Below are 24,318 nucleotides of genomic sequence, written 5' to 3' on the forward strand. Positions count from 1 at the left end.
GGTTAACATTTGGTTGCCCAGACAAACCCAGAACCACCACACACTTAAGCTGTAATCACTGATTACATGGCTTCATGGTGTTTATATTCATTAGAAGTTACTCACTGACATCCCTCTGTTTGTCTCACACTGTGTCTCGCAAATTACATTTACTTTGCCTTTGAAGCAGTCACACTCTCTCCATATCTATCTTTCTTTCTGTCAGCCCAGCACACACATACGTCTCCTCTCTGTCTGCCTCTTCCGACTCGTTCTTCTTCTGCCATTTGCTCACCAGTCTCATCTTTATTCTCTTAAACAACACTTTTGACAAGTAAATTTGTTTTCAGAGGGCACATTGACTTCAGGTTTTTATGGTAATCCAAGCAGGCAGTTTTATTTAGACATGCCTTTTAAGCAAAGCTTTTTTTCCACATATTACTATGATAAGCTAATATCCTTATCAGATTATATTCAAGCTGTATAGAAGACATCCAGGAATGTTCTTAAAAAAAGGTCCAGACCTAGAAAATAACCAGAAACCTACAATACTGCCTGTACCAAATGACGAGGTTTCTTTTGCATTTTTTGCCTGGTTTTCTTTGTGTTTAGAAAGCGAGAAGAGGAACAGCGGAAGAGAGAAGCCGTGCAGCAAGTTTCAGGGGCCACAGCAGAGAAACGGAGGGTTTCACCCGTGAAAGCAGAGCAAGAAAAGCTGTCCTTAGTGAGCATTATAGAGGACTTATCCTTGAATGATTCGTCTGTGGAAACAAAGAAATCATCCAAAGCTGAACGCACTAAGAGCAAAGAGGAGAGACACAGAGGTACAAAAATACAGAAATCCTCAAATTTAGTCTGAAGTGTAAGTGTTAATGCGCTTACAAGTGAGGACACGCCTGTGCAATATCGCTTTAATAACTAACCATAATCACATCCCTTGTCTTTATTTTACCCTGTTAAAAAAAAAGAAAAAAAGGTGTGAATGCGGGAGTGAATCCGAGTGCGAATGGTTGTCTCTGTCTATGTGTTAGCCCTGCGACAGATTGGCAACCTGTCCAGGGTGTACTCTGCCTCTCACCCTAGGACAACTGGGATAGGCTCCAGCGCCCCCCGCGACCCTAAAAAAGGATAAGCGGCAGTGGATGGATGGATGGATAGATAGATAAAAATATAAACCACACTGCAACAGAAGTCAGTAAAAGTGTTTTATCAGTACTTTGTAAGTCTGCCTTTGTTTTTGATGAGACACTGAATCCTCTTCAGAATGATGGATGTCACTGTTGCATACTTATTTGAGGAGATATTCTGCCATTCTCCTGGGACCGTTTTTTCAGCTGGTCTTTGCAGAAAGGATTGTGCTCCTCTGCTTTTCACCTTCATACCTCAAATGTGTTCTGTTAGATTCAAGCCATGCAACACATTTGGCCAGTTTTTACTTTACTTTACACCGATTCTGCCAGTGTGTTTTGGATCTTTGTGATGCAGGAATATTTGGCTCATTTATTTTGATAATTTTCTGTAATACTTGTTGCCATCATGGAGTCTGATATCATCAAACCACTGCCTTTGAGTTTCCCGCTCAGGTTTGCAGTGAACTTGCTGGACTCCATCGTAGACAGTTCTTTACACTGTCCGAGCTGTCAACAAAGCTTTGACTCCCTTGTGTCTGCATTACTTTCAAAGCTGTGCAGTAGCATGCTGTCTGTGGACAACCACTACACCACACTTCTGATTAGTGGTCTTGTGGCTCGTTCTGTTCTTTTCTGCAGCTGCAGCTCAGTCTTTGCTGATTTTTAGTGGCTCGCTTATCTTCCCGTGTCCTTTACCATCTTTTTGATGACAATCAGATTTTTTAATTCCTCTAAAAAAATTATTTTGTATAATCATGATGCAAATATACAGATATGCACAGCACATCAGATCCAAAATGAGAGAAGTTCCAGTCTTCAAAGCTAATTTCATAAACTCATTCATGCAATTAACTAACTAGAAATCAGAGGTGGACTCAATTTAGTTGGTCAGCAGCCTGTATAGTCAGTTTAGTCTGGAGTATTTAACTCTGTGAAATAATGCATTTTGAATCATTGACTTTAAACTGATATTGCACAGAGGTGTACTTTTAAACACTAATTTTAAACACTTTTTTAGGTGTTTAAAATGAACTTTTAATTGAGCAAATGCATTCATCTTGACTAAACAGTACAGACAGTGGTGTTTTATTCATTTACATGATCTTTATTTTTTCATTTCAACTCCACTCCAACCAGCTCACAAAAGCAGGTCCTCTAGAAGAGGTAAAGAAGCTGAACCGCATGATTGTCCTGAAGCTTTGGGCTGCAGTCATGTGAGCAGTGATGCTTCCCCCGATGCTCTGCAGACCACAAGGCTGACAGAACTTCTCTCCCCTTCCGGCTTCAGACCCACACCTCCCTCCATGCCCAAATTCAGGGAACGACTTTTGTCAAACTCACCCAGTCCTTCCACAGCGGTCTCCTCTGTGGACCAAACTGAGGCCGGTAGAAGAGACTGCACGCCTCTAAAAAAGAGTAATGCTCACATGAGCGTGCAGACTGCCCGGGCAATTACCGATGCCCACACCTCTCCACAAAAACACAGACGACATAAGGAGCGTACTTCAGAGAAGGCCACAACCAAAGACCAAACTCGCTCAGCCTCATTAAGAAGGAGTTCATCTGTAGATCACAAAAGCCCCCCAAAAAAGGCTCAATATGCCGCACACGCACCAATGTCAACACGTGCACACAGGGAGTACAACAAGGAGCATCGCAGGAGGAGGAACGAGGCTGCACGCATCATCCAGCGTGCCTGGAGAAGGCGAGTCTACATTTTTCTCCTTGATCGTGTTTGTGTTTGTACCAGGAGGGTTGTGGGAGATTGGCAGCGCAGTATGATATCATAAGGCACACTTTATTGTCCCCTTAGGGAAATTTTTTGTGGACTCAAGTGCCGTCACAGAAGCTGCCTTCACTAAGAGTCAGTAAACATTAAAAGAAAAGAGAAATTAATAAATAGATGTAAAAAAGGGGCCTATCACAACATTCAATACACACATTGCAGATAATCTTAAAAACTGTTATTTAAATGCTTGATCGATGCTGGGACAAATGAATTTTTTTGAAGCGATTCAGACCGCATTTAGCATTCAAAATTTTGGGGCAGTGCCATGTGGCACCCACATGTGCCCCCTTGCGAATACTTTCCCGCCCCCGTCTTTAGTCTGGATGCCATGAACAGTGGAGCAGTGGGGGGGAGAGCGTGGGAGAGGGTTGAGACAAGAAGACGTGGGACAGAAAGGCTGTAATCTAGAAGTTTCATAGTATTTTAACAAGAGGCTAAAAGTTCAGCCGGGCTGCTCTAATAGCTACCAGAAGCCTCTCGTTGCTTTTCTCTCCGTCTTGCACACACTGCGTTTCTCTTAGTGGATGCCAGTCCACTGCAGGAGGCCCTCTGTTTCTCCTCAGCTTCACAGTTATATTGTGTATATGTTGCCTATTAATTTCCTTGAGTAAACTGTTTACTTTGTTTACGCTTAGTGAGAATTAGTGCGAGGACTTGCCAGCTTTTAAAGCTTTGAACGCTGTTAGAGATGATTTTTATAGAACTGCGTGCATGTGTTTGTGTGGATGTGTGTTTGCAGGTTTTGTGCACGCAGACGGAGGGAGGTAAAAGCCCATGAAGAGGTGGAGTCCAGACATTCAAACTACACCCATAACAGGAAGAAGGTGGAAATCAGAGCTCAACCTGCTAAGCCAACACAGAGTAAGAGCTCTGTGCTACAAAGCATCTACGGTAAGATCACCAGCATACTGCCCCAAAACTGTTTTTAGTTTCCCGAATCATTCTATTGCTTTATTTACACTCACCAGACACTTCATTAGGCACACCTGCTCATTAATGTAAATATCTAATCAGGCAATCACACACCTGCGATTCAGTGTATTTCGGCTTGTAGATGTGGTCAAGATGACCTGGTTAAGATGAAACTGATCATCAAAATACGGCAGAAAAATTATTTTCTACACTTCACAGGCTGGTCAAACTGTAAGGGCAAAATGAATGAAAAGCCTACTTTTCTATGGATCAGAGAGTTTTAATATCATTGTCACTTGATCAAAACTGTAAGTCAGAGAGGAAACGGTCAGGTAATGAGTGAGAAACCGTGGTGTTATTAAAGATGTTTAAGGAATTGAGCATCTGCCCGTCTTAATTAAAAGTGGTATTAAAAGCAGATGAAGCTACAAATCAAGGTGTATAGAACAGACCGTAAGCAATATCTTATAAACGTTGAATGACAGAAAGGTCTTAGTGTTAAAGAAAATGTAGATCTTCTGGGATTTTCCCACACAATCATCTCTGAATGGACTGGAAAAGAAAAAGACATCCAGTGAGCAGCAGTTCTCTAGTTTGAAATCCCTTATTGATGCCAGAGGTCAGAGGAGTATGGAAGCCCGTTTCCGCCACTAAAAAAAAAAAAAAAGTATCCATAACTCTAAATTTCGAGTTATCTTTCTCGAAATTTTGACTTATTAATTTGAAATTTTGAGAAAAGTAGCTTGAAATGTTGACTTTTCTCAAAGGTTTGAGTTAATAATCAGTAATCTACATGAATGACGTAATTTCCTTGTTACCCGGAAGCAGAAGCCCTCAGCTACAAATGCTACAGTTAAGCTACCAGTATAACAGCCAGTCATGAATGCACAAATTGCTGATTATTTTCAGTGTAGCGCCACAAATGATGAAATGCTTGTGTTATGAGCTGAATCACATGGTGTTACTATCAGCAAACGTACTCTTGAAAGCGCCAGTTTGTTGCGATCCGGTTTTGAGTGTGCAGTCCACGTAGATTACTGATGGCAGAGATAACTCAAAATATCGAGTTACTTTTCTTAAAATTTCGAGTTAATAAGTCAAAATTTCAAGAAAATAAGTTGAAATTTTGAGTCAATAAGTCGATATTTCGAGTTATGGATACTTTTTTTTTTTAGTGGCGGAAACGGGCTTCCATAGAGGAGAATGCCCAGAGGCAACAGTAACTCAGTTAACTACTCATTATAGTCAATTTATGCAGAAGAGCACCTCTGAGCACACAACATGCCTGGTCCAGTGAATCTTGGTTTCTGCTGTGACATTCAGATGGTAGGATCAGAATTTGGCATAAACAGCATGGAAGCACAGGTCCACCCTACCTCATATCACTGGTTCAAGCTGCTCTTGTTTGTGATGTGGGTGATATTTTCTTGACACACTTTGGACCCCTTAGTATCAAGTGAGCATCATTTAAATGCTGCAGCTTACCTGAGTGTTGTTGCTGACTGTGTCCATCCCTTTATGACTTCTGATGGCTGCTTCCAGCAAGATAATCCACCGTGTCACAAAGACCAGACCATCTTAAACTGGTTTCTTGAACCAAATAGTAAGTTCACTGTACTCAGAAACCACTACAGTCACCACATCTCAATACAGTAGAGCACCTTTGGGATGTGGTGGGACAGGAGATTCACATCGTGGACACGTTTACAAGAACTGTGCCGTGCTGTCGTGTCAATATGGTCCAAAAATCTCTAAGAAATGTTTCCAGCACCTTGTTCAATCTTTGCCATAAAGAATTTCATAATATATTTCATATATATTTAATATATCTTTCTCTCACATCTATTTAAAAATGTGTGGTCGATCCTGTGACATTCCACTGAACTCTGAAAAAGGAGAAGCATGAAAACTGAGCAGAGCTATTTTAGACTAAACAACCTTTGAGAGCAATGCTGCACTTAATTGCTCTGGTAATGTAATATTGGATTAATCAGGATGATGGCTCACCGCTGAAATAATGACTTTTCAATTTCCAAACATTAAGTTTTAATGTTTCTAGTGGCTGAAATGCTCAACAAATGCAACACTGTGACCTGTGAGTCTGCCTGAGTGCACACCAAAACACAAAAAACACTTTTTTGGGGAGGAGTGTTGTCATGCGAGCAAAGAGATGATAGGAAATGAGGATGCTGGGAAAGCACTCTTAACAGAAGCAGGCACCTTGCAGTTTGTAAACAAGCAATAATGGCCAAAACACAGCCATGCTAATAAACATGTTATAGAAATTATCACCTGCAACTTTGCCACATTAGAAACAATGGATATCAAGTGTAGGAAAAGCAGCTTTAATTTTAACTCTAGTAGTTGTAGATGAACTCTTGGTGTGCACTGACCCTTTGCAGCTTTAAAGCAGCTCGTGCACGCTGCAACTCCTGAGTTAAATATGCTTATTAGGAATGTTTTAATTGGCTAAACCTTGAACTCGTGTTCGGTTAAGTTAGCAGAAAATAGTGGCTGAGAAATCAATGAGTAGGATGTGCAGCATGAATTAAAGCTTTAGCATTTGAAGATTTTGTAAGATTAAAAGAAGAAGAAGTTACAAATCCAGCTGTGTAAGAAACACTGTAAGCGACCCGTGGAAATGTCTGGCTGATGCTTCAATCCACACGCCGGGACGGTATCAGCCTGGTTTCCCGCGTGGAAGCTCTGGTAAGGTTTCGCCCTCACAGACAGGCCTGACCTTCTTAACACATCACCAGGTGATGATGGGAGGACAGACAGAAGCCTTGCTGCGCCAAAACACAGAAGCCCGCACAGCCTCTCTGCTCACGGTCCGACCCGGTCTTCTGACGTTGTTTTCCCCTCCCCCTTCTCGCCTCTCCTCCCTCTCTACCTGACAGTGCTGGCACTGTGAAAAGTTCAGAGCTGTCAGGGGGAATGTCAGACGACTGCGTAGAGCTATCTGCTGAACACACACATTAACAACACCCCCCCCCCCCACTCCCAAACACACACACACGAGAGTCATTTTATTACTCCGTCTCTCGTATCTTGAAGTAGACAGATGTATGAACTGTGGACGCTATCACCTGCACGCTTAATTATTATAAACCATTTTTAAAAATAGCTTTCCAACACTCTTATATCTAAAAAATCTGTGTCAGAACAAGATCTTGTTTTCATCACAGATAAAAAAAATGTATTACTTGTTTAATTTGCTAATATAAAAAACTTATGTGTTTAAATATTATTTTTAACGTCCCAGACAACAAGACTGGTAGTGGTTAATGTATTTCTCTCATACATGAAAGCTCCCCAGTTGAATTGTGTGAGTGGACACAAACCCCGCCACAGAGTCCTAGAGCTGGTCTCAACCCTTAGATCTTGTAAAGGAAATTTGTAAAAATCTGTCCTGGAGTCACCTTAGAATAAGTGGGCAAGTGAAACTGCAAACCCCACCCTCCCTAAAGAGTGCACATATGAAAAGTGGAGTAGTAAGCATACAACAAGTGGAGCTCAGTGAGAAAAAAAACTCGATTCTGTCCTGGGCCACTGTGCCACTCCCTGACCTGTCCTTTAAAACTATGACCTACAAGCCAAGAAAATGGGGTTCCAAAGTGATTAACCTGTATTTGGCTGACTTCCAGGTATTTCTTGGAAGGAGTCTACAACTTGCGATTAAAAAAATTGAAACTTTTATGTTAGCCTGCAATTAAATAGGTGGTGATGGCTTTATATTGGTAGATAGTGGTTAGGTCTACTGAGAGCACAAAGGAAACCAAATATGTGAAAGCCTATGTCAAAACAGCGCCTTTCCCACTGCATAGTAGGAGCAATTGCCCTGGCCTATATTAGCAGGGGTCTTCACATTTACTCAGTTTTATGGGCAAGATGTAACAGGACCAAACCTGGCACATTCTCCCCTGTGAAGTGCTATTGGGGACAGCTGTCTTCTTAACAGTCATGTCTGGCAATCTGGGAGTTAATATTTCTAAGCACAAAATACTAACTAAATCGCTATTTCTCTCATAGTGAAACACAAAATGAATGCTATGAAAGAGAGCTTCAGGTTATGTTTTTATCCCTGGTTCTCTGAGTAGCATGAGCGAGTGTCTCACCAAACCAACCTCTTTGCTAGGGAAGTGAGGAAGAGGTGGGCTTTTTTGAATTACATCTGACGCTATGTCAGCCTATTATATAGGGAGGCCTATATAACATGGGCATCATTTAGCTAACAGTAAAGGCTGTCGATCCAAATCGTGGCAAGCTGTGGCGAGTTGATCTGAGTAGGTTCTAATGGAAAAGGGGCTTATGTGTCCACCTAAAGGAGGACGGGGGGGTATGTACAGGACAAAAACATTTACTAGGCCCCAGCGAGATTTGAACTCGCGACCCCTGGTTTACAAGACCAGTGCTCTAACCACTGAGCTATAGGGCCTTTGCTGAAGTAACACCCATGGATACACTACATATAGACAATCAGACCATTGCACAAGCATGGGTGTGAACTGAACTTGATCAGCCAGTTAAAGGAGTGCTCTTACAAGGGTGTTTTGTAAAATGCACCTTGGCAGCAGTGGCCCTGCTCATGGAAAAGGCTTTCGGTTAGTCACATATTCGACGACAGGCTGGTGGCAGCCCCAACTACCAGGGGGTGGCTTGTCAGTGAAATGCTCTTATACACCACCCGGGGAATTTGGGCTTTCAGATAAACGTGGAAGAGAGTAGTCTAAGGAGCTTGGAAAGAAAACCGTCTGGACTTCTTTAAGTTGCTTGAAGATGTTTCACCTCTCATCCAAATGGTGGAGAGTCCCAGATTTAAACCCAGTGGGTCCCCCAAAGAGGGACAAAGGACCCCCTGATGATCCTCTACCTAGTAAAAGAGAGTACATTGAGACCATCTACTTTCATTGGGCTCAGGTCTAGACTTCTCCGGATGAGAGCATTTCTATCTTAAGGCCATACAGCCATCCCTAGCACAGTTTCACAGAGGCAACACAAGTTAGCCTCAAACAGTGCAAGAGGCTGCTAGGCCTGATAGCTTAGCAGCTGTAGCTTCCTCTGTAGTGACGATGCCACTGGACATGAGACTTCACAGGTGGGAGCTTCTTCCCTGTGATGTACTACTGGGGACAGTTGTCTTCTTAACAGGCATGTCTGGCAATCCGGGAATTAGTATTTGTCCCCCTAGTGTGACACAAAATGCAAAACATAACCCCGGTTCTAAAGTAGTACTCGTCAGGCTAGGACTCCGCAGTCTATTTACACCTACAGACCAGTGGACACTCTTTCAATGATGAGGATGTACACATCCTGGATAGGTAGGAATGCTGGTTTGAACGGAGAGTCAAGGAGGCCATTTACTAGGGGTGCAACGATACACAAAATTCACGGTTCGGTTTGATACTTTGGTGTCACGGTTCGATATTTTTTCGATACAAAAAAAAAATGTTCATGCCTTTTTAATTTGTCATTTATTAAATTTTCACGGCACATTCCGCACCACATCTCTGTGCGTTCATCATTTGTTTGAAGCCAGCTCACCTCCTGCAACTACTTTTCCGAGAATACGTGCTTCTTTTGTGGTTCGGACTCCTTTTGACATTTCTTTGGAGGTGGAGGAACATCACAGTAATTGCTTAAAGGAGCTTCTTCGACATCTTTAAGAGTTCTAAACAAATGTCTGTCCTCCTCCTGAAAATCTTATGTACGCAAACACGCGTTGCAACTTCTTATCTTGTGCGCATTTTTTATTTTGACAGCGAATGCGCACCTGCAGACCACTTATGTGCAGCCCTGGTTATTTAGCTTGTCATATTGCAGCCACAGAAATTCTTTGTCCATGAAACCATAAAGCTGCACTTTCTTTTTGCCTTATAGTCTGATTTGTCATAACTTTTCCGTTTTGTGGTGAGCTTTTCTTTGGCTGTCACTTCGTTGTGTCCTTGGGCAAGACACTTCACCCGTTGCCTACCGGTGGTGGTCAGAGGGCCCGGTGGCGCCAATGTCCGGCAGCCTCGCCTCTGTCAGTGCGACAGTGCCCGACGGGCAGGGCAGAGATAGATTTTGGTAGCCCGACTGGAAAAATCGCTAGCCCCGGGACGTTGGGCTAGCGATTTTGCGAGCCCTGTATCTGATTGAGGAATCACTCATCTTTGGAAAAGAGAGTTTATTACAGAGAAATGGCTCTTTCCAAAATAAAAGCTATACTATACGCTTCTTCTGGGCTATAGTCTCAGCAGCATATTAAACATATCAGGTCCCCATAAGGAGAATCATGTGCTAACGGCTGTCTAAATGACTCGGTTAAAGTTTGTAGCATGCGTGCTTGTTGTTTTTGTCTGCTTCCACTTGTCTTTGCACTAGGATGATGTCGGCGTAAATGTGCAGTCATATTCGTTGTGTTCCCACTAGTGCTGTCAGCGTAAATCTCGTTGAAATGACGTTAACGCCACAACACGGCAAATCTCCGTTAACGAGCTACCGCAGATCGCCCCGTGCGTGGGGCTGGACAGCCAACACGTTAACGAGCTAACTGCGCTAACACACTAGCTCCCACCCATGTAATTGAGCATTGCGTGGCACATCCAACATACTGTTTTACTTTAGTCCATGACGCGCTTACCTTCAGGGTCATACGTCACATGAAAACCAAAATAGTTCCAAACGCCAGATCTGAATGAGGGTGGGGGAGGTCCATGTTGCAAGGAGAGCTTAACTTCTGTCTCGCTAGCTTGCCCTGCGCTCAGTGAATCTGCATTCGACTCCTCCGCCTAGGCTGCACTGTCGAGCGCAGATCCACTGAGCGCTCAACACAGACAGCATCGTCAGAAGGAAAGTTGATAAAATAAATTAAAATTTTTGTATTGTTCGATACATAGGCGTACCGAACCGAAAGCACTGTATCGAACGGTTCAATATCGATACGAGTATCGTTGCACCCCTACCATTTACATGAAAAGGGAAAGACCATCTCTGAATCAAGGAGGGGACCTAATGGTACATCTTTTGCCATCTTACAATGCTGTGATTGCAGCCATTCCCCAACTCTCTGTGAATGGTACTCATGGCCATTGATCTGTGGTCTTTGATCAATGAATTGGCTTTGAACTGGTTGTTGATCAATGGGCATGACAATTTGCATATTATTGATCAAGGAACTGACCTCACAGCCCATTGTTCATTCAGTGGGCTGGTTTCAGTTATTGTGCAATCTACTGTTTATAAGGTTGGGGAAACCTGCAGTCTACTGAGACTGAAAAAATCACTTGGATGAGTGACGAAACATTTCTCCCTCTGAAAACGCTACGTCCAGATGAACAGAATCAACCTTTTGAGATTTAATTACCTGGATGATTAAGAATGCAGCAAGACTCTTTTTAAGGGAGTTTCTGTCCAGGCGATGTGTGCAGCTGCATCCTGGGCCTCACCTCACACATTTGCTAGATTTTACAGGCTAGATATAACAGCACCTAACCAGGCACATTCAGTCCTCAGTGCATGTTCTTCACAGCTGGGAGCTTCTTCCCTGTGAAGTACTACTGGGGACAGTTGTCTTCTAAACATGCATGTCTGGCAATCCGGGAGTTAGTATTTGTCCCCCTAGTGTGACACAAAATGAATGCTATGAAAGAGAACTTAAGGTTATGTCTATAACCCTGGTTCTATGAGTAGTATGAGCGAGTGTTTCACCAGACCACCCTCTTTGCTAGGGAAGTGAGGAAAAGGTGGGCTTGTTTTGAATTACATCTGATGCTATGTCAGCCTATTATATAGGGAGGCCCTAGCCTCTCCTGACATGGGCGTCACTTAGCCAGCCTGTAAGGGCTCACAGACCGAGCAGCAGGTATACAGTGACCTCGACGTCCACCTTTGCTGTAGCGTTTGTTACGCATACCAAATACGTCATGGGATGCTCAGCCGAGTTGCTATAATGACAACAACGCACTTCCTGTGGTACTTGATTGTAATGGAAAACCAGTCGTTCCGAGTTGATCTGAGTAGGTTCTAAGGGAAAAGGGGCTTATGTGTCCACCTAGAGGAGGACCAAAACATTTACTAGGCCCCAGCGAGATTTGAACTCGCGACCCCTGGTTTACAAGACCAGTGCTCTAACCACTGAGCTATAGGGCCTTTGCTGACATAACACCCATGGATACACTACATAAAGACAACCGTAGCATAGCTCAAGTGTGGGTGTGCACTCTGAACTTGATCAACCAGTTAAAGGAGTGCATAGGGCTTTAGTATCCAACACTAGCTGCCTTGTGTTCAGAGACCATTCACATTGCATTGCTGGAAACCTTAATTTCACCCACACTTTACTGTGGGACGTTTATTTCCACATCCTCATATATCCCCCCACACAGAAAGTATCTAAGATTTGCTTTCCAGGAGATAGCATATGAGTTTGTGGTCCTGCCTTTTGGCATCTCACAAGGGTGTTTGTAAAATGCACCGAGGCAGCAGTGGCCCTGCTCGGGGAAAAGGCTTTCGGGTAGCCACATACTTCAACGACTGACTGGTGGCAGCCCCCAACTGCCTCCAGTCAGTGTGGAAAAGAGCACGTTGAGACCAACTCAACGCACTACTTTCATAGGGCTCAGGTCTAGACGTCTCTGGGTGAGAGCATTTATGTCCTCAAAGAGAACATTGGTCATAGAGTCATCCCTAGCACTGTTTCGCAGAAGCAACACAAGTTATCCTCAAACAGTCCCAGAGGCTGCTAGCTTCCTTTGTAGTGATGATGCCACTAAACATGGGACTTTCAGAAGTGGGTAGGATCACAGGGACTAGACCCTGACTGTGACGGCCACCATCATGTGAGAGTCTCTCCAGACTGTTCATTTGTGCTCCACGAGTGTAAGAAACAAGATTTCCTGTCTCAGATTGTTACCGTGGGGATGGTTTCAGCCAAGAAGGTAACATTTCTGTGCTTGAAGACAGCTCTATTGATTATTTTAGCTTCAGCTACGTTTGTAGGAGAAATCCACACTCTTTCAGTGTAGAGGTTGTGAAATGAGTTCTCCCCAAATAGGTATGCCACAGTGGCTGCATACCTTGTTTCCACTCTGTGCTCTGCGTATCCATATGGACAGAAACCAGAGTTTTAGACAAAGTGACCAGCTGTTTGTATCTTGCGCTAAACCACATATAGAAAAGCCTGTGCCTAAAGAGCACCTTTCCCACTGGATAGTTGGAGCAATTTCCCTGGCCTATTCTAGTAGGGGTCTTAAGACTCCTGCTGGCCTGTGTGCACATTCCACTAAGGGTCTGGCAACCTTGGTCCTGTAAAAAATATTTATTTACAGGACCAAAACATTTGCTAGGCCCCAGTGAGATTTGAACTCACGACCCCTGGTTTACAAGACCAGTGCTCTAACCACTGAGCTATAGGGCCTTTGCTGAAGTAACACCCATGGATACACTACATAAAGACAACCAGACAACAGAACAAGCATGGGTGTGAGCCCTGGACTAGATCAACCAGTTAAAGGAGCGCCCCAGGCTTTGGTATCCAACATCAACTACCTGTGTTCAGAAACCATTCACATTATGTAGCTGGACAGCTTAATTTCATCAGCTCTTTACTTTACTGCCCTTTAGGCAACTCAAAGTCCAGACGAGGGCGTTCATTTCGGGACTCTCAGTCTCAGCTGCTCTTGGACATCCCTCAACGCACCCAGAGCCAGTGTAAGTGCCTGTGCACACAAACACACCTTTATTTATCAAGTACAAGTTTCTACAAAAGTTATTAAATGCTTGTCTTTTTTAGTGAGCGGTATAGACTGTGTGCCTTTGACTGACACCATGAATCAAGCCAAGCTCTACTCTTACCACCTGAGACCACATAGCGCAGGACAGGGGACACGAGGCCGGGGAAAACATTGAAAAAACACACACACACACACACACACTTCATGTTCTTTGATGTTTTCTCAGCTGGCTGGTAGTCTTGCCTCTATAGAATTACTCTACACATTGTTCACTCAATGTGCCAAGTTTTCTAAAATTAAGCCATATGACATCAGAGCCATGACCTCACAGGGTGGGGGTTAAGTCTACAGAAAATGGTGTGTGTAAAAGATAACCTTTCATCCATTGTGGAAGGAACACATACACACTCCATCTCCCTCCTTCTCCGTCGCTGTCGCACACACACTGAGATAACCTTTCCTCCCGTTGTGGAGAATGAGGCAGTCTATCAACAGCCAGTCATAGAGATAGCCCACCTGCAGCCACCGAGACACAAACACACACACACACCACACACACTCTAGTCTTAAAGTGCTTTCCCTCTCAAAAGTATTATTTGTGAACTATGCTGTTTTTGCTGTTCTTTTTTATTTGCACAGAACAATCTTTATTATGTACTTTTATAAATATATACTGGATGTTTTAAAAATGTGTTATTAAAAAGAAATGTGAAAAATAAAAACTAAAACAAAAGAAAGAGTCCTCTGATTTAACTTCATTTTGCCTTTATTCTGCTTACCCACCACTCCTTTTAATACAAAGTCACTTAAGTAGCCACTGGACGACCGTTCAGTATTAACACTCAAAAAAGAGAATACACAGTTACCAGGGCTGTGAATAAAACAGTAAAGAAGAAAGGACAAGAATGTGGAGTACTTTAAAACAAAAAACAAAAAAGTTCTCATTGTCTTCTGTATGAAAGTGTGATCATGTGTACTTGTCACTACTGAGCCCTGCGTGTTGTCATTGTGACTGTAACATGTTTGGGAGGCTAAACTGAGCAATACACCACGTACTGTCCGTTAGTATATGTCTCGAAGGCCCAGATTACCACGGTGAGCAGACGAGCCGTGAGCCACGGTGACGCTGTAACAGTAGAGCAGGTCTGTCAGCCACTGCTCCCTGGTTGCACCCCGGGAGAACCTCTGAAACACACGCACAAAGTAATCTGGTGATCAATCTCCAACCGTGTCATTCAAATACCTTCAATTGAATATGCCTGCATCTGTGTGGGCGCGTTTACCGTGAGGTGCTGGAGGATTTCTTGCAGCAGAGTGGTGTTGGCCAGCAGCTGGCTGTGGAGCGACGTGTGCTGCAGCAGCATGGAGAGAATCTGTCCGAGCTGCGGCAGCTCCTCCTCGTTCAGATTGGCAACGCGCAACGACTGCAGGACAACCCGCAGCAGGCGAGGAATGCTGCTCAGCGCTGTCACGCAAGCACCCCAAATTGCTTCCCTGCAAATGTCAAGCAAGGGTGTTAACACATTTGATCAAAATCAATCAGCACAGATCACTGAAAGAGCTTCAAGCACACCTTTTGTGGTTGGTTTCAGTAGGTGCCTCCTGCTGCAGGGTGAGGAGCAACGACAACAGGCTGAGGCAGCACTGTGACAAGAAGCGCAACACGGGCTCAAGGGGCAGGACTGAGAGATCCAGCAGTCTGGATACAGCTCTCAGCAGCCCGGCCGCCATGCTGTCGGAAACCACCCCTAACTTGGTCTGAGATACACACACACACACACACACACACACACACACACACACACACACACACACACACACACACACACACACCAAAAACACCAAAAGTATAAATAAAATAAAACAGCAATAAACAAACTTTATGTAAAAAAAAAAATCAGTGTGATTTACTGCATGCTTAATAACAACAGTCTCTTACCAGGTAGTTGCAAATGCCAGTTTGTAAGATGTCAAAGCACTGAGACTTTGAGCCCAGAGTTTCCAGACAGTGGCACACTTCCTATAAATCAAACAGTTATTTTGGTTATGACCATATTCATACATGTGTCTCACTGATGCAATGATTTCAAAGTCCGAATGTGTGACTGAGGAATCTGACTGCAGATATGTAACCACACGAGCTCTAAAACAGACATACACACTCCATCAACAGATTTTCTGCTCTTATTTTATCTTTAAAAAAAAAAAAAACACAACTTTTTATTTTGTTGCGTTCTTCACAAATACAGGTACAAAAACAAAACAAAAACAGGAAGAAGGAAACTAAGTATGTAACTGGATTACATACATCAGTTTCTCCCAGTTTATTGTAAATTGATCAGCCCATAATATTTGAATAAAAAGTAATTCCCTCAGTTTCTTGAATATTACTCACTATGGCAATCCACTTATTCTCAGCTGGGGGTTCAGATTTCAACATTTTACAGGTTACTGCTAAAATCCTTAATAAGTATTTATCTTTGACAGGTAAACTGCTCATAATTGTACAAAAAAGAAAAATTACTCTCTCTTCCAAATAACAGTGTGCACTGCCCTTGTTACCGCCTCCCAACTTATTTTTAAAAAAAGTATTTAAACTCCATGGTGGCCCATAAAAAAAAAGAAAGCACACAGAAAGAATGCAATATTGCCGATTGTCACTTGACTACCAAAGATGTGACATACAAATTACTTTTAGTTTCAGTTTCACTATTTTCACTTTCCAGATTGTCAGCAAGCGAGTGGTTTCAGGCCTAAACCACCAACATGCCACTAACTTTTTAAAAGTGAAAAATAAGGCTCAGCTTTCCGTCATTAACTTGAAATCCAAATCAAATTTCTCATTAACTTTTATCAAATTTAGGTGCGTGTGTGTGAGCCGGTGGGTGTCTGAACGGTGCACCTGTTGGCATTCTCGCCGTCATTAAAAACAATCCCATCTCATTAGCCGAACTGGAGTTGACACAGTCCGTCCTTAATGCCGCCCCCCCCTTCCTTCCATCCTCACCAAGCGTCCCCCTCCGCTCCCCCTTCCTTCCACTTCCCTGTGATTGACTCAGACAGGGAGATGAGAGAGGTAGGATCTGAGACCTTAATTGAGGAGCTGAATTAGTGATTATAAGCCCCCCACTTGCTCACACACTCACACACTCTTGCCCCAGGGCACAGTTACGTTAACGGTAATTTCTGTGCAGAAATGTCACTCTCCCATCATGCCATGGGCTCTCATTAGCATTTGTGCATATCCACTATGCCCGATAACCACGCATCTCCAACCTGCGCAACGCGATAAACGTTCCCCTCTCAGCCGGAGTGCAACGATAAAGCTTCCACCCTCTGAGCTCAATAGGAGAGACGGAGAGAGACCGGGGGGACCGACAGACCACAGCTGTGTCCAGAATATCAAAACAATGTCTTTTCTACCCCTTCCTTCACCTGCAAGTCTGGGTCTCCTCCAGATTTATTTCTAATGTTAAATGTAAGGGTTTAGGTGTGGGATTAAAAAGGTGAACAGTGAACACACCTCAACAATGTCCCAGTGGTGTGTGAACTGCTCCAGCGGGGTGGGGTAGAGGCCGAGAGGTGAAAGAGCGGCGGGAGGCAGGACACTGTCATCCTCTGCCTCCTGCAGGGAGGCGAGCTGTTCAGACGAGAAGCCTATGAGGGTGGAGAACAGGAAGCTGAAATAGTCCACGTGCTGCAATGCCGCTTCCTGGCTCCCAGCTGTCCAGCTGCTCAGAGGGGACCTGGAGAACATAATCAGTGATCATGTTACACAATCAAAAACCCTGAATTGTGATTTGAATCTCAGGCTTTGTAATTTTTGAAAGTTCTCACATTTCAAACACTTTAGGATTATTCATGATTTGATTTCAGTGTTCTTCTATTTTCAAGAATATTAAGAATAACAGCACACTGAAATATAATTATGAAAACTTCTTCCTTGCCCTGCGGGGGAATATAGATTTGTAACAGTGAGAAATGTGTGTGAATAACAGGGTGTTTCATAAAGCCCGGGAGACACATGCAGACCATCTTCTCAAAACTCCATGACGATCCTGCATTCCAGCCTCAAAAAGAGCTCTTTGTACAACACTCGAGACACACACACACACCCGTACGCACACTCCATCCCATATGAACTCAGTACTCCCACCACTCAAAATTTGTATAACACTGCCCCACTGACATAAGAATAAGGTCAAACATGGCAGCACACACATATCATCACAGAGAAAGGTTAACTGGGGATGATAATAGAACAAAATATTATAAAAAAAAGTGGTTTAATTGTCACAAGGAAGTTGAATATCAAAAATACAGAATATTCATCTCAGTTTATGTCAACAAGCAGGTAATAGATCATAAAAGCTGTCACTGATTTGTCTGTGAAAGAACAACACTGCCATCTGATGGTGATCAGGCAGAGCGTCGTTTGTGTGCCTGTGTGCCAGCAACCATCTGCTGTCAAACACAACTGTGTTCATGTGCTTTCCAAAGCGGGTCTGAAAGCTCACCTAAGATGTATGATACGAATCAGAGAGGCGGCGAGGCCGGCAGAGATTCGTCCAGCAGTGCAGCAGCTGCTCAGATTGGCCAGAAGAGGCTGGGACATCTTGGGGAGGAAGTAGAGCAGCTGCACCATTCGCTGCTGGGACTCTGATGGTAAGAGCACCACGACCCCATCCTGTGGATCTTCACAGACAAACAGAGATGCACAAGTCACGTGTAATTATGGAGAGACAGCAATGCCGTGCACCCTGTGGGGATTTAACGAGGAGCTCTATCTGGAAAATTAGGACCAATACTTGGAAAACCAGACTATGTTGGGACCAGTAAAAGAGACAGATGAAAGACATAACTACTACAGTATTGGCTCAGATAATGCGTCTGTGTGTGTGGTGTTCTGCCCGTCTCTGACGCACATGCTGATGTCAGAAGCTCTCAGACAAAAGGAGTCTTGTGATGGTGAATTGCTGGCTCTGCGGCAGTTTCTATCAGAAACAACCCCCCCTCCCCTTCCCAACCCCCTCTGTTACACACCAGCTATCTAACTATCTGACCATTCTCTGAGCTGTTCTTATGGACGGGTTTCCAGCAATGTACAAAGTTGCCTGGGGTGGCTAACACAGCATTATAGTGCCTCCTATGGGAACTACTCTAGTTAGAGAGTCACAGATTTTTGGAGGTCTGTATACCTTTGCTAGACCTATGCATGCAACATATGAATATAAGGAAAATGACAGAAAAAAAAAAAAGCTTCTACAATTCTTCTTTTAGGTTAATTTTGTGATTCCAACCTCTGATTGCAAATTAATGCATTTCTACACCTACAGTATGTTTCCCTGGTCGTGATGTGTCTGTAACCTCAGAGTGTTCTTCCCTCAGTTTGGTCTTTTACACACACAAAAGTTCAAGTGAACTAAAGTCGATCAAGAGCTGCAAGAATTTGTATTTTATAGAACAGGGTTAAACTGTAAAAATAAAAACTCCTTCGAGGATGCCAATGTTCACATTTTGGATAAAGACAGATGGTTTGAAAGAGGAGTGAAAGAAGCCATCTATGTCCACTGTGAACAACCATCCTTGAACATAGGTGGTGGCTTGAGACATGAACCGCTGCCACCTACAATCCAGTTTTGAGGCGCCTTAACGCCCACTCACATCTTGCATCAATTGATCTCAATAAGTCACATGATTGTTTCACCCAAAACCTGTGCTGATAATGACCCCACACCCTTTTCCACACCTTGGCTCATGTGATGAGACACATGCTCAACAGTGGGCCAACAGCCTTCTTAAGGGACAACTCCCACTAGGGCTTAAATACCGCTCCACCATGTGGTCTGAGGAACAAAAAAAAACAAACAAAAAAAAAAAAAACCACACATGGAGAAACTAACAACAGCTCAGTAATATGATTTGGTATAAAAAAAATTTAAAAAAAAGAGCCTCTCAGGGAGGCAGAGGTTCATCAACCTGGAAAAAAACAACAACCTATGTCTACAAACTGGAAAAGTTTCAGAAAAATGTTCCTCAACGTTAAATTACTACGTTTGTTTATATTGGAGGCCCGTGCTCTCAGGTGTGATTCCATCATGGAAATGATTGCACCGGCTCAGGAACACTTCCAGAAATCTTTGTCTAAGAACACAGTTCACCGTCCACAAGTGCAGGTTAAAGCTCTGTCATGCATATGTGCAGATGATCTACAAACACTGCAGTCTTTTAAGATGGACTGATCCAAAGAGGAAAAGAGTCCAGTGGTTAGATAAATCAAAATTCAAAATTCTTTTTGAAAGAAAAAAAAAAAAAAAATGGACACCATGTCCTTCAAAATAAAGAGGAGAGGGATAATCTGGCTTGTTGTCAGTCCTCAGTTTAAAAGCCAGCATCTCTGATGGTATGGCAGTTTGCACATGTGGAAAGGGACAATCAACACTGAAAGGTATATACAGGTTTTAGGGTAACATGTTCCCATCCAGATGATGGGGGGGGTGGGGGGGGGGGTGTGTGTCCCCAGGATAGGCTTTACATAAAGACACTCTTAAAAAAACAAAACCAAAAAAAAAAAAAACACAAAAAAAAGTCAAAAACTTTAGACTTTCGTGATCTGAAAAGATCTTCATGCGCAAGAGTGATATTATTTTTCAGAAAACTGATTCAGTAGACGGTTATTTCATACCTGCTGATCTCTAATTTGGAACATAGGCTACATCCACATGTACACGGGTATTTTTGAAAAAGGAGATTTTCTGTTTCCTTAAACAAAAAAAACAAAACAAAAAAATCCCGTCCAAATGTGCAGTTTTGAAAAAAATATCTCCGTCCACATGTAAACGCTAAAAACAAAATGTTGGCCAATCAGAAGCCTGGGAGGGAAAGACTAAACAGGGTTTTGTGCCCTCACAAAACCTTAAGCACTTCTGAAAAGTTTTTGTTTTTCTGGAACGGCAGATAATTTTGTGTTACTTTTCAAGTGCCTTCATCATTTCAAATGTTAATAATAAAGACAGTATTTTGGCTGTTGTGTAGACTCACAACTTAGGAATGAACAAAATGCATACAGCATAAATGAATTTAATTTTAAAAAAAAATTATTTATTCAAAACCGACATTGGGATTTGGGTTGTGAGAGCGTCTGTGTTGAATGCAGAGGCCACATCTGAAGTTCACTCTGATGCCTCTGTCTTTCTAAATGGAGGGACAATAACCCCGTGTATATGTAAGCGTGGAAAAACTGCAAATAGTAAGATTAACAGCAACACTATTTTGTCTATATAATTTATTTCATGTAAACAATAAGGTGTGCGTGAGTAAATCTCCGTTTCCACACCTAAACACAAAAACTGAGTTTTCGAAAATCTCCACCCTGCCAGGAGTTTTTTTTTTTTAAATGTCCATTTTCAGTGAACCAAAACGCCATTTACATGTGGACGAAAGGCCCAAACGCATAGAAAAATCTGCGTTTTCAAAAATATCCGTGTACGTCTGGACGTAGCCATAATCTGTGCTGGTTAGGTCTGCATCATGAGTAACCATGGCGATGTATCCTGGTAATAAGTGAACCACCTCCATAATACTGAAAACTCAGGACTAAACTTGAGGGAACCTTTAACAGTCCAAATCCTGCTTCGTTGTGCAGATCTCTGGTAGCAGGAGTCACATCATGACAGATTACACACTTCAGGGGTCTCAGTTCTCAAGTATGATTGCTGCATTTGCTCCCCGACCCCAAAAAACATTTCTCAAGCGGCCCCAAACATTATGATCACTGCATTTTCATGCTCACCATACAGCGTGCAGGCATGCGTCTGCAGACTGCTGATCAGGTCTTTGTTGCCTCGAGAAGCAGCGGCCTGGATGGAAAGGATGAGCTGCACAGACAGCATTGGGTTACGGTGGCCCAACTGGGACAACTGCACAGGAAGAGATGCCAACCAGCGAGACAGCACCTTGCTCCTTCAGAGAGAGACAAAAAGGGCATGTGAACCCAAGGCCACCACATCAAGGCCTGATGTTATTACACAACTGTTACAGTTCTTACGTCTGAGCACAAGTTAATGTGACCACAAAAGTGAGACAGATTTATTTTTACACTACATTTTGTTTACGAGCAAAAATAAAGCTATTCAGGGAAGCCACAGATGTGATAATGGTTAGTTTTGATTTTGTTCTTTGTAGTTTGGGACAGTTACGAAACAATTACATGAAAAAAAAGCATAATTTCATGTGGACTGTGCAACACATGATCATCATAAATCTTCTACAATCTTTTATTCAGAACAAGTTAAATGGATAGTCTGAAACTCAGAAACAACGCAGCTGTAGGAGAGGACTGTGGTATATGTGCAGTGCTTCACAGTTTAATAATTACTCCATGTTTTAGATGTGTTAAGAGGGATACATGAGTTTATTTTTGCTGTGGTAACGGTTACATGATTTGGCTGCACAGTCACGCCATATAAAAATAAAATCAATCAATTCCGACCTCCTCAGAATCAGCTAGAATATTTAATGAAGGCATGAAAAACTTTCTTATCACAATAAGACAATTTTTTTCCTATTTACGGGCCCTTAGAGTACACAGCATAGGGCTGAAATATGACTAGTTTTTATTCATGTTATTTTTTTCTAGTATTTTTGGAGCTCTTATAACTTATAGAGCGCAAAAGATATCCTAGTGGAATTTCCAGGGCTGAAAAATTATTTTAAACTCTCTTAAACTCTTTAAATCAACTCCATTTTACACGCACTTCAATGCCGCAATCTAAAGCCAGTTCTGGTTCTTGTTCAGTACAGTTTTTTTCTATGACCACCAGTGAGCATCAGTATCATGGGATATATCAAAGTTCAGCAGCAGAACTGATCCAATTTACTGGCTTTGATGTGGAGTAACAAGCATTTGTACTCTAGATCTTTTATCTGTTTGCTGATTTACTGGAGAAAACTTCAAAAAGACAATTTTGGGCAACAGCATATTAAAGCTCTACTTTTCACCTACAAGTTTTCTTCTTAATCAGAATAATCTGTAATATAATTAACATTATAACACTCTTATAACAGTTTTCCCTGCAATTTGAGCCTGGATCACAGAGGGTCAGGAGGATACTCTCCTTGCATTTGTTGCTTTACTGCCTATTCAGCTTGTGACTATTTTCTTTTGGCATGTCCCCTTTACTCACTTTACTAAGCTGCTGTCACCTCATAGTCCTGATCCGGGGACCCTCCAGAGCCTTCATCGTGAGAGGCTTTGATTGATTTTACATGGAATGACCCGTATACAAGAACTCTAAATCAGCAGCTAGCAAAATGTGAGCTGGGACAACTGCTTGGGCATAAAGTCACTGCAGGGGATGCCTGAATGATGAAGAAGAAACTACTTTCAGCTGCTTCCTTAATCATAAGTGGATGTTACAGCAGGTAGCTCTGTGTTTGCAATTTAAAATATATTTTTCCTTAAACCAGATTTTTGTCCTGTCACGGCAGAGAACCAGGGATCTTTTGCTTGTTTGGCCAAAGTGTAAACTACTAAATTATGTAGAAAAATACGACAAAAAACTCAAATGAATGATTATTTATGCTGATGCTATCATCCTGCCTTCTATATCTCCAACAATTATGCCATGTGGTGCATGAACTTTTGGAAAACAGCTGTTCAAAAATCCTACATGTTAAGAACAAGTTACCTGGTTAGGTGTGCATGCCCTTGCTCCTGCAGGTAAAGCTTGCTGTAGAACGATAGCAGCAGTGATCGTGTCTGCAGAGGGAGGTTTCTTTGCTTGTAGTAGATATACACTGCTGCCAACAGGTCCTCTGTCACTGCTGCACAAACATGGACATTATGACACAGTTTTAACATCTCTCTCTAATTAATATATATAAATATTAGGGGTGCAACGATATTCGTATCGATATTGAACCGTTCGATACAGTGCTTTCGGTTCGGTACACATATGTATCGAACAATACAACATTTGTAATTTATTTTATCAACTTTCCTTCTGACGATGCTGTCTGTGTTGAGCGCTCAGTGAATCTGCGTTCGACTACTCCGCCTAGGCTGCACTGTCGAGCGCAGATCCACTGAGCGCTCAACACAGACAGCATAGTCAGAAGGAAGAGCGCAGGGCAAGCTAGCAAGACAGAAGTTAAGCTCTCCTTGCAACATGGACCTCCCCCACCCTCATTCAGATCTGGCGTTTGGAATTATTTTGGTTTTCATGTGACGTATGACCCTGAAGGTAAGCGAGTCATGGACTAAAGTAAAACAGTATGTTGGATGTGCCATGCAATGCTCAATTACATGGGTGGGAACTAGTGTGTTAGCGCAGTTAGCTGCACGGGGCGATCGGCGGTAGCTCGTTAACGGAGATTTGCCGTGTTGTGGCGTTAAGGTCATTTCAACGAGATTAACCTGAAAGCACTAGTGGGAACACAACGAATATGACTGCACATTTACGCCGACATCATCCTAGTGCAAAGACAAAAACAACAAGCATGCTACTAACTTTAGCCGAGTCATTTAGACAGCTGTTAGCACATGATTCTCCTTATGCTGCTGAGAATATAGCCCAGAAGAAGCGGATAGTATAGCTTTTATTTTGGAAAGAGCCATTTCTCTGTAATAAACTCTCTTTTCCAAAGATGAGTGATTCCTCAATCAGATACAGGGCTTGCAATATCGCTAGCCCGACGTCCTGGGGCTAGCGATTTTTTCAGTCGGGCTACCAAATCTATCTCTTCCCTGCCCGTCGGGCTATTGTAGGAAGGAAAAATATATGTCAATGCT

The 24,318-nt window shown here is 42.8% G+C and overlaps 2 protein-coding genes and 3 non-coding genes across 7 annotated transcripts in view; 1 reads left to right on the top strand and 4 right to left on the bottom strand.

The window, feature by feature from the left end:
* Positions 1 to 14,214, top strand: part of invs (inversin) — a 32,214-nt gene extending 18,000 nt beyond the window's left edge. The window contains 5 exon segments of the mRNA XM_040029637.1: positions 592 to 803; positions 2,247 to 2,814; positions 3,638 to 3,789; positions 13,417 to 13,503; positions 13,586 to 14,214. Coding sequence (XP_039885571.1) covers positions 592 to 803; positions 2,247 to 2,814; positions 3,638 to 3,789; positions 13,417 to 13,503; positions 13,586 to 13,701 — 1,135 coding nt within the window. The 3' untranslated portion in view covers positions 13,702 to 14,214.
* On the bottom strand, positions 8,176 to 8,248 carry trnat-ugu. The gene has a single exon. It is a non-coding gene; the product is annotated as a tRNA-Thr (tRNA).
* Positions 11,871 to 11,943, bottom strand: trnat-ugu. Its single transcript has one exon. It is a non-coding gene; the product is annotated as a tRNA-Thr (tRNA).
* Positions 13,138 to 13,210, bottom strand: trnat-ugu. Its single transcript has one exon. It is a non-coding gene; the product is annotated as a tRNA-Thr (tRNA).
* A 60-nt stretch (positions 14,215 to 14,274) lies between the features above and the next one.
* tex10 (testis expressed 10) overlaps positions 14,275 to 24,318 on the bottom strand; it is a 32,083-nt gene continuing 22,039 nt past the window's right edge. For all 3 annotated transcript variants that reach the window (XM_040029640.1, XM_040029639.1, XM_040029638.1), the window contains exons 9-16: positions 23,216 to 23,351; positions 21,319 to 21,488; positions 18,044 to 18,221; positions 17,050 to 17,272; positions 15,466 to 15,546; positions 15,100 to 15,284; positions 14,810 to 15,020; positions 14,275 to 14,711 (exon numbers count right to left, since the gene is read on the bottom strand). In XM_040029640.1, coding sequence (XP_039885574.1) covers positions 14,589 to 14,711; positions 14,810 to 15,020; positions 15,100 to 15,284; positions 15,466 to 15,546; positions 17,050 to 17,272; positions 18,044 to 18,221; positions 21,319 to 21,488; positions 23,216 to 23,351 — 1,307 coding nt within the window. In that variant the 3' untranslated portion in view covers positions 14,275 to 14,588. The remainder of the gene's footprint in view (positions 14,712 to 14,809; positions 15,021 to 15,099; positions 15,285 to 15,465; positions 15,547 to 17,049; positions 17,273 to 18,043; positions 18,222 to 21,318; positions 21,489 to 23,215; positions 23,352 to 24,318) is intronic.

Source organism: Simochromis diagramma, unplaced genomic scaffold (assembly GCF_900408965.1).
Source record: "Simochromis diagramma unplaced genomic scaffold, fSimDia1.1 OVJJ01000361.1, whole genome shotgun sequence".
Taxonomy (NCBI): domain Eukaryota; kingdom Metazoa; phylum Chordata; class Actinopteri; order Cichliformes; family Cichlidae; genus Simochromis; species Simochromis diagramma.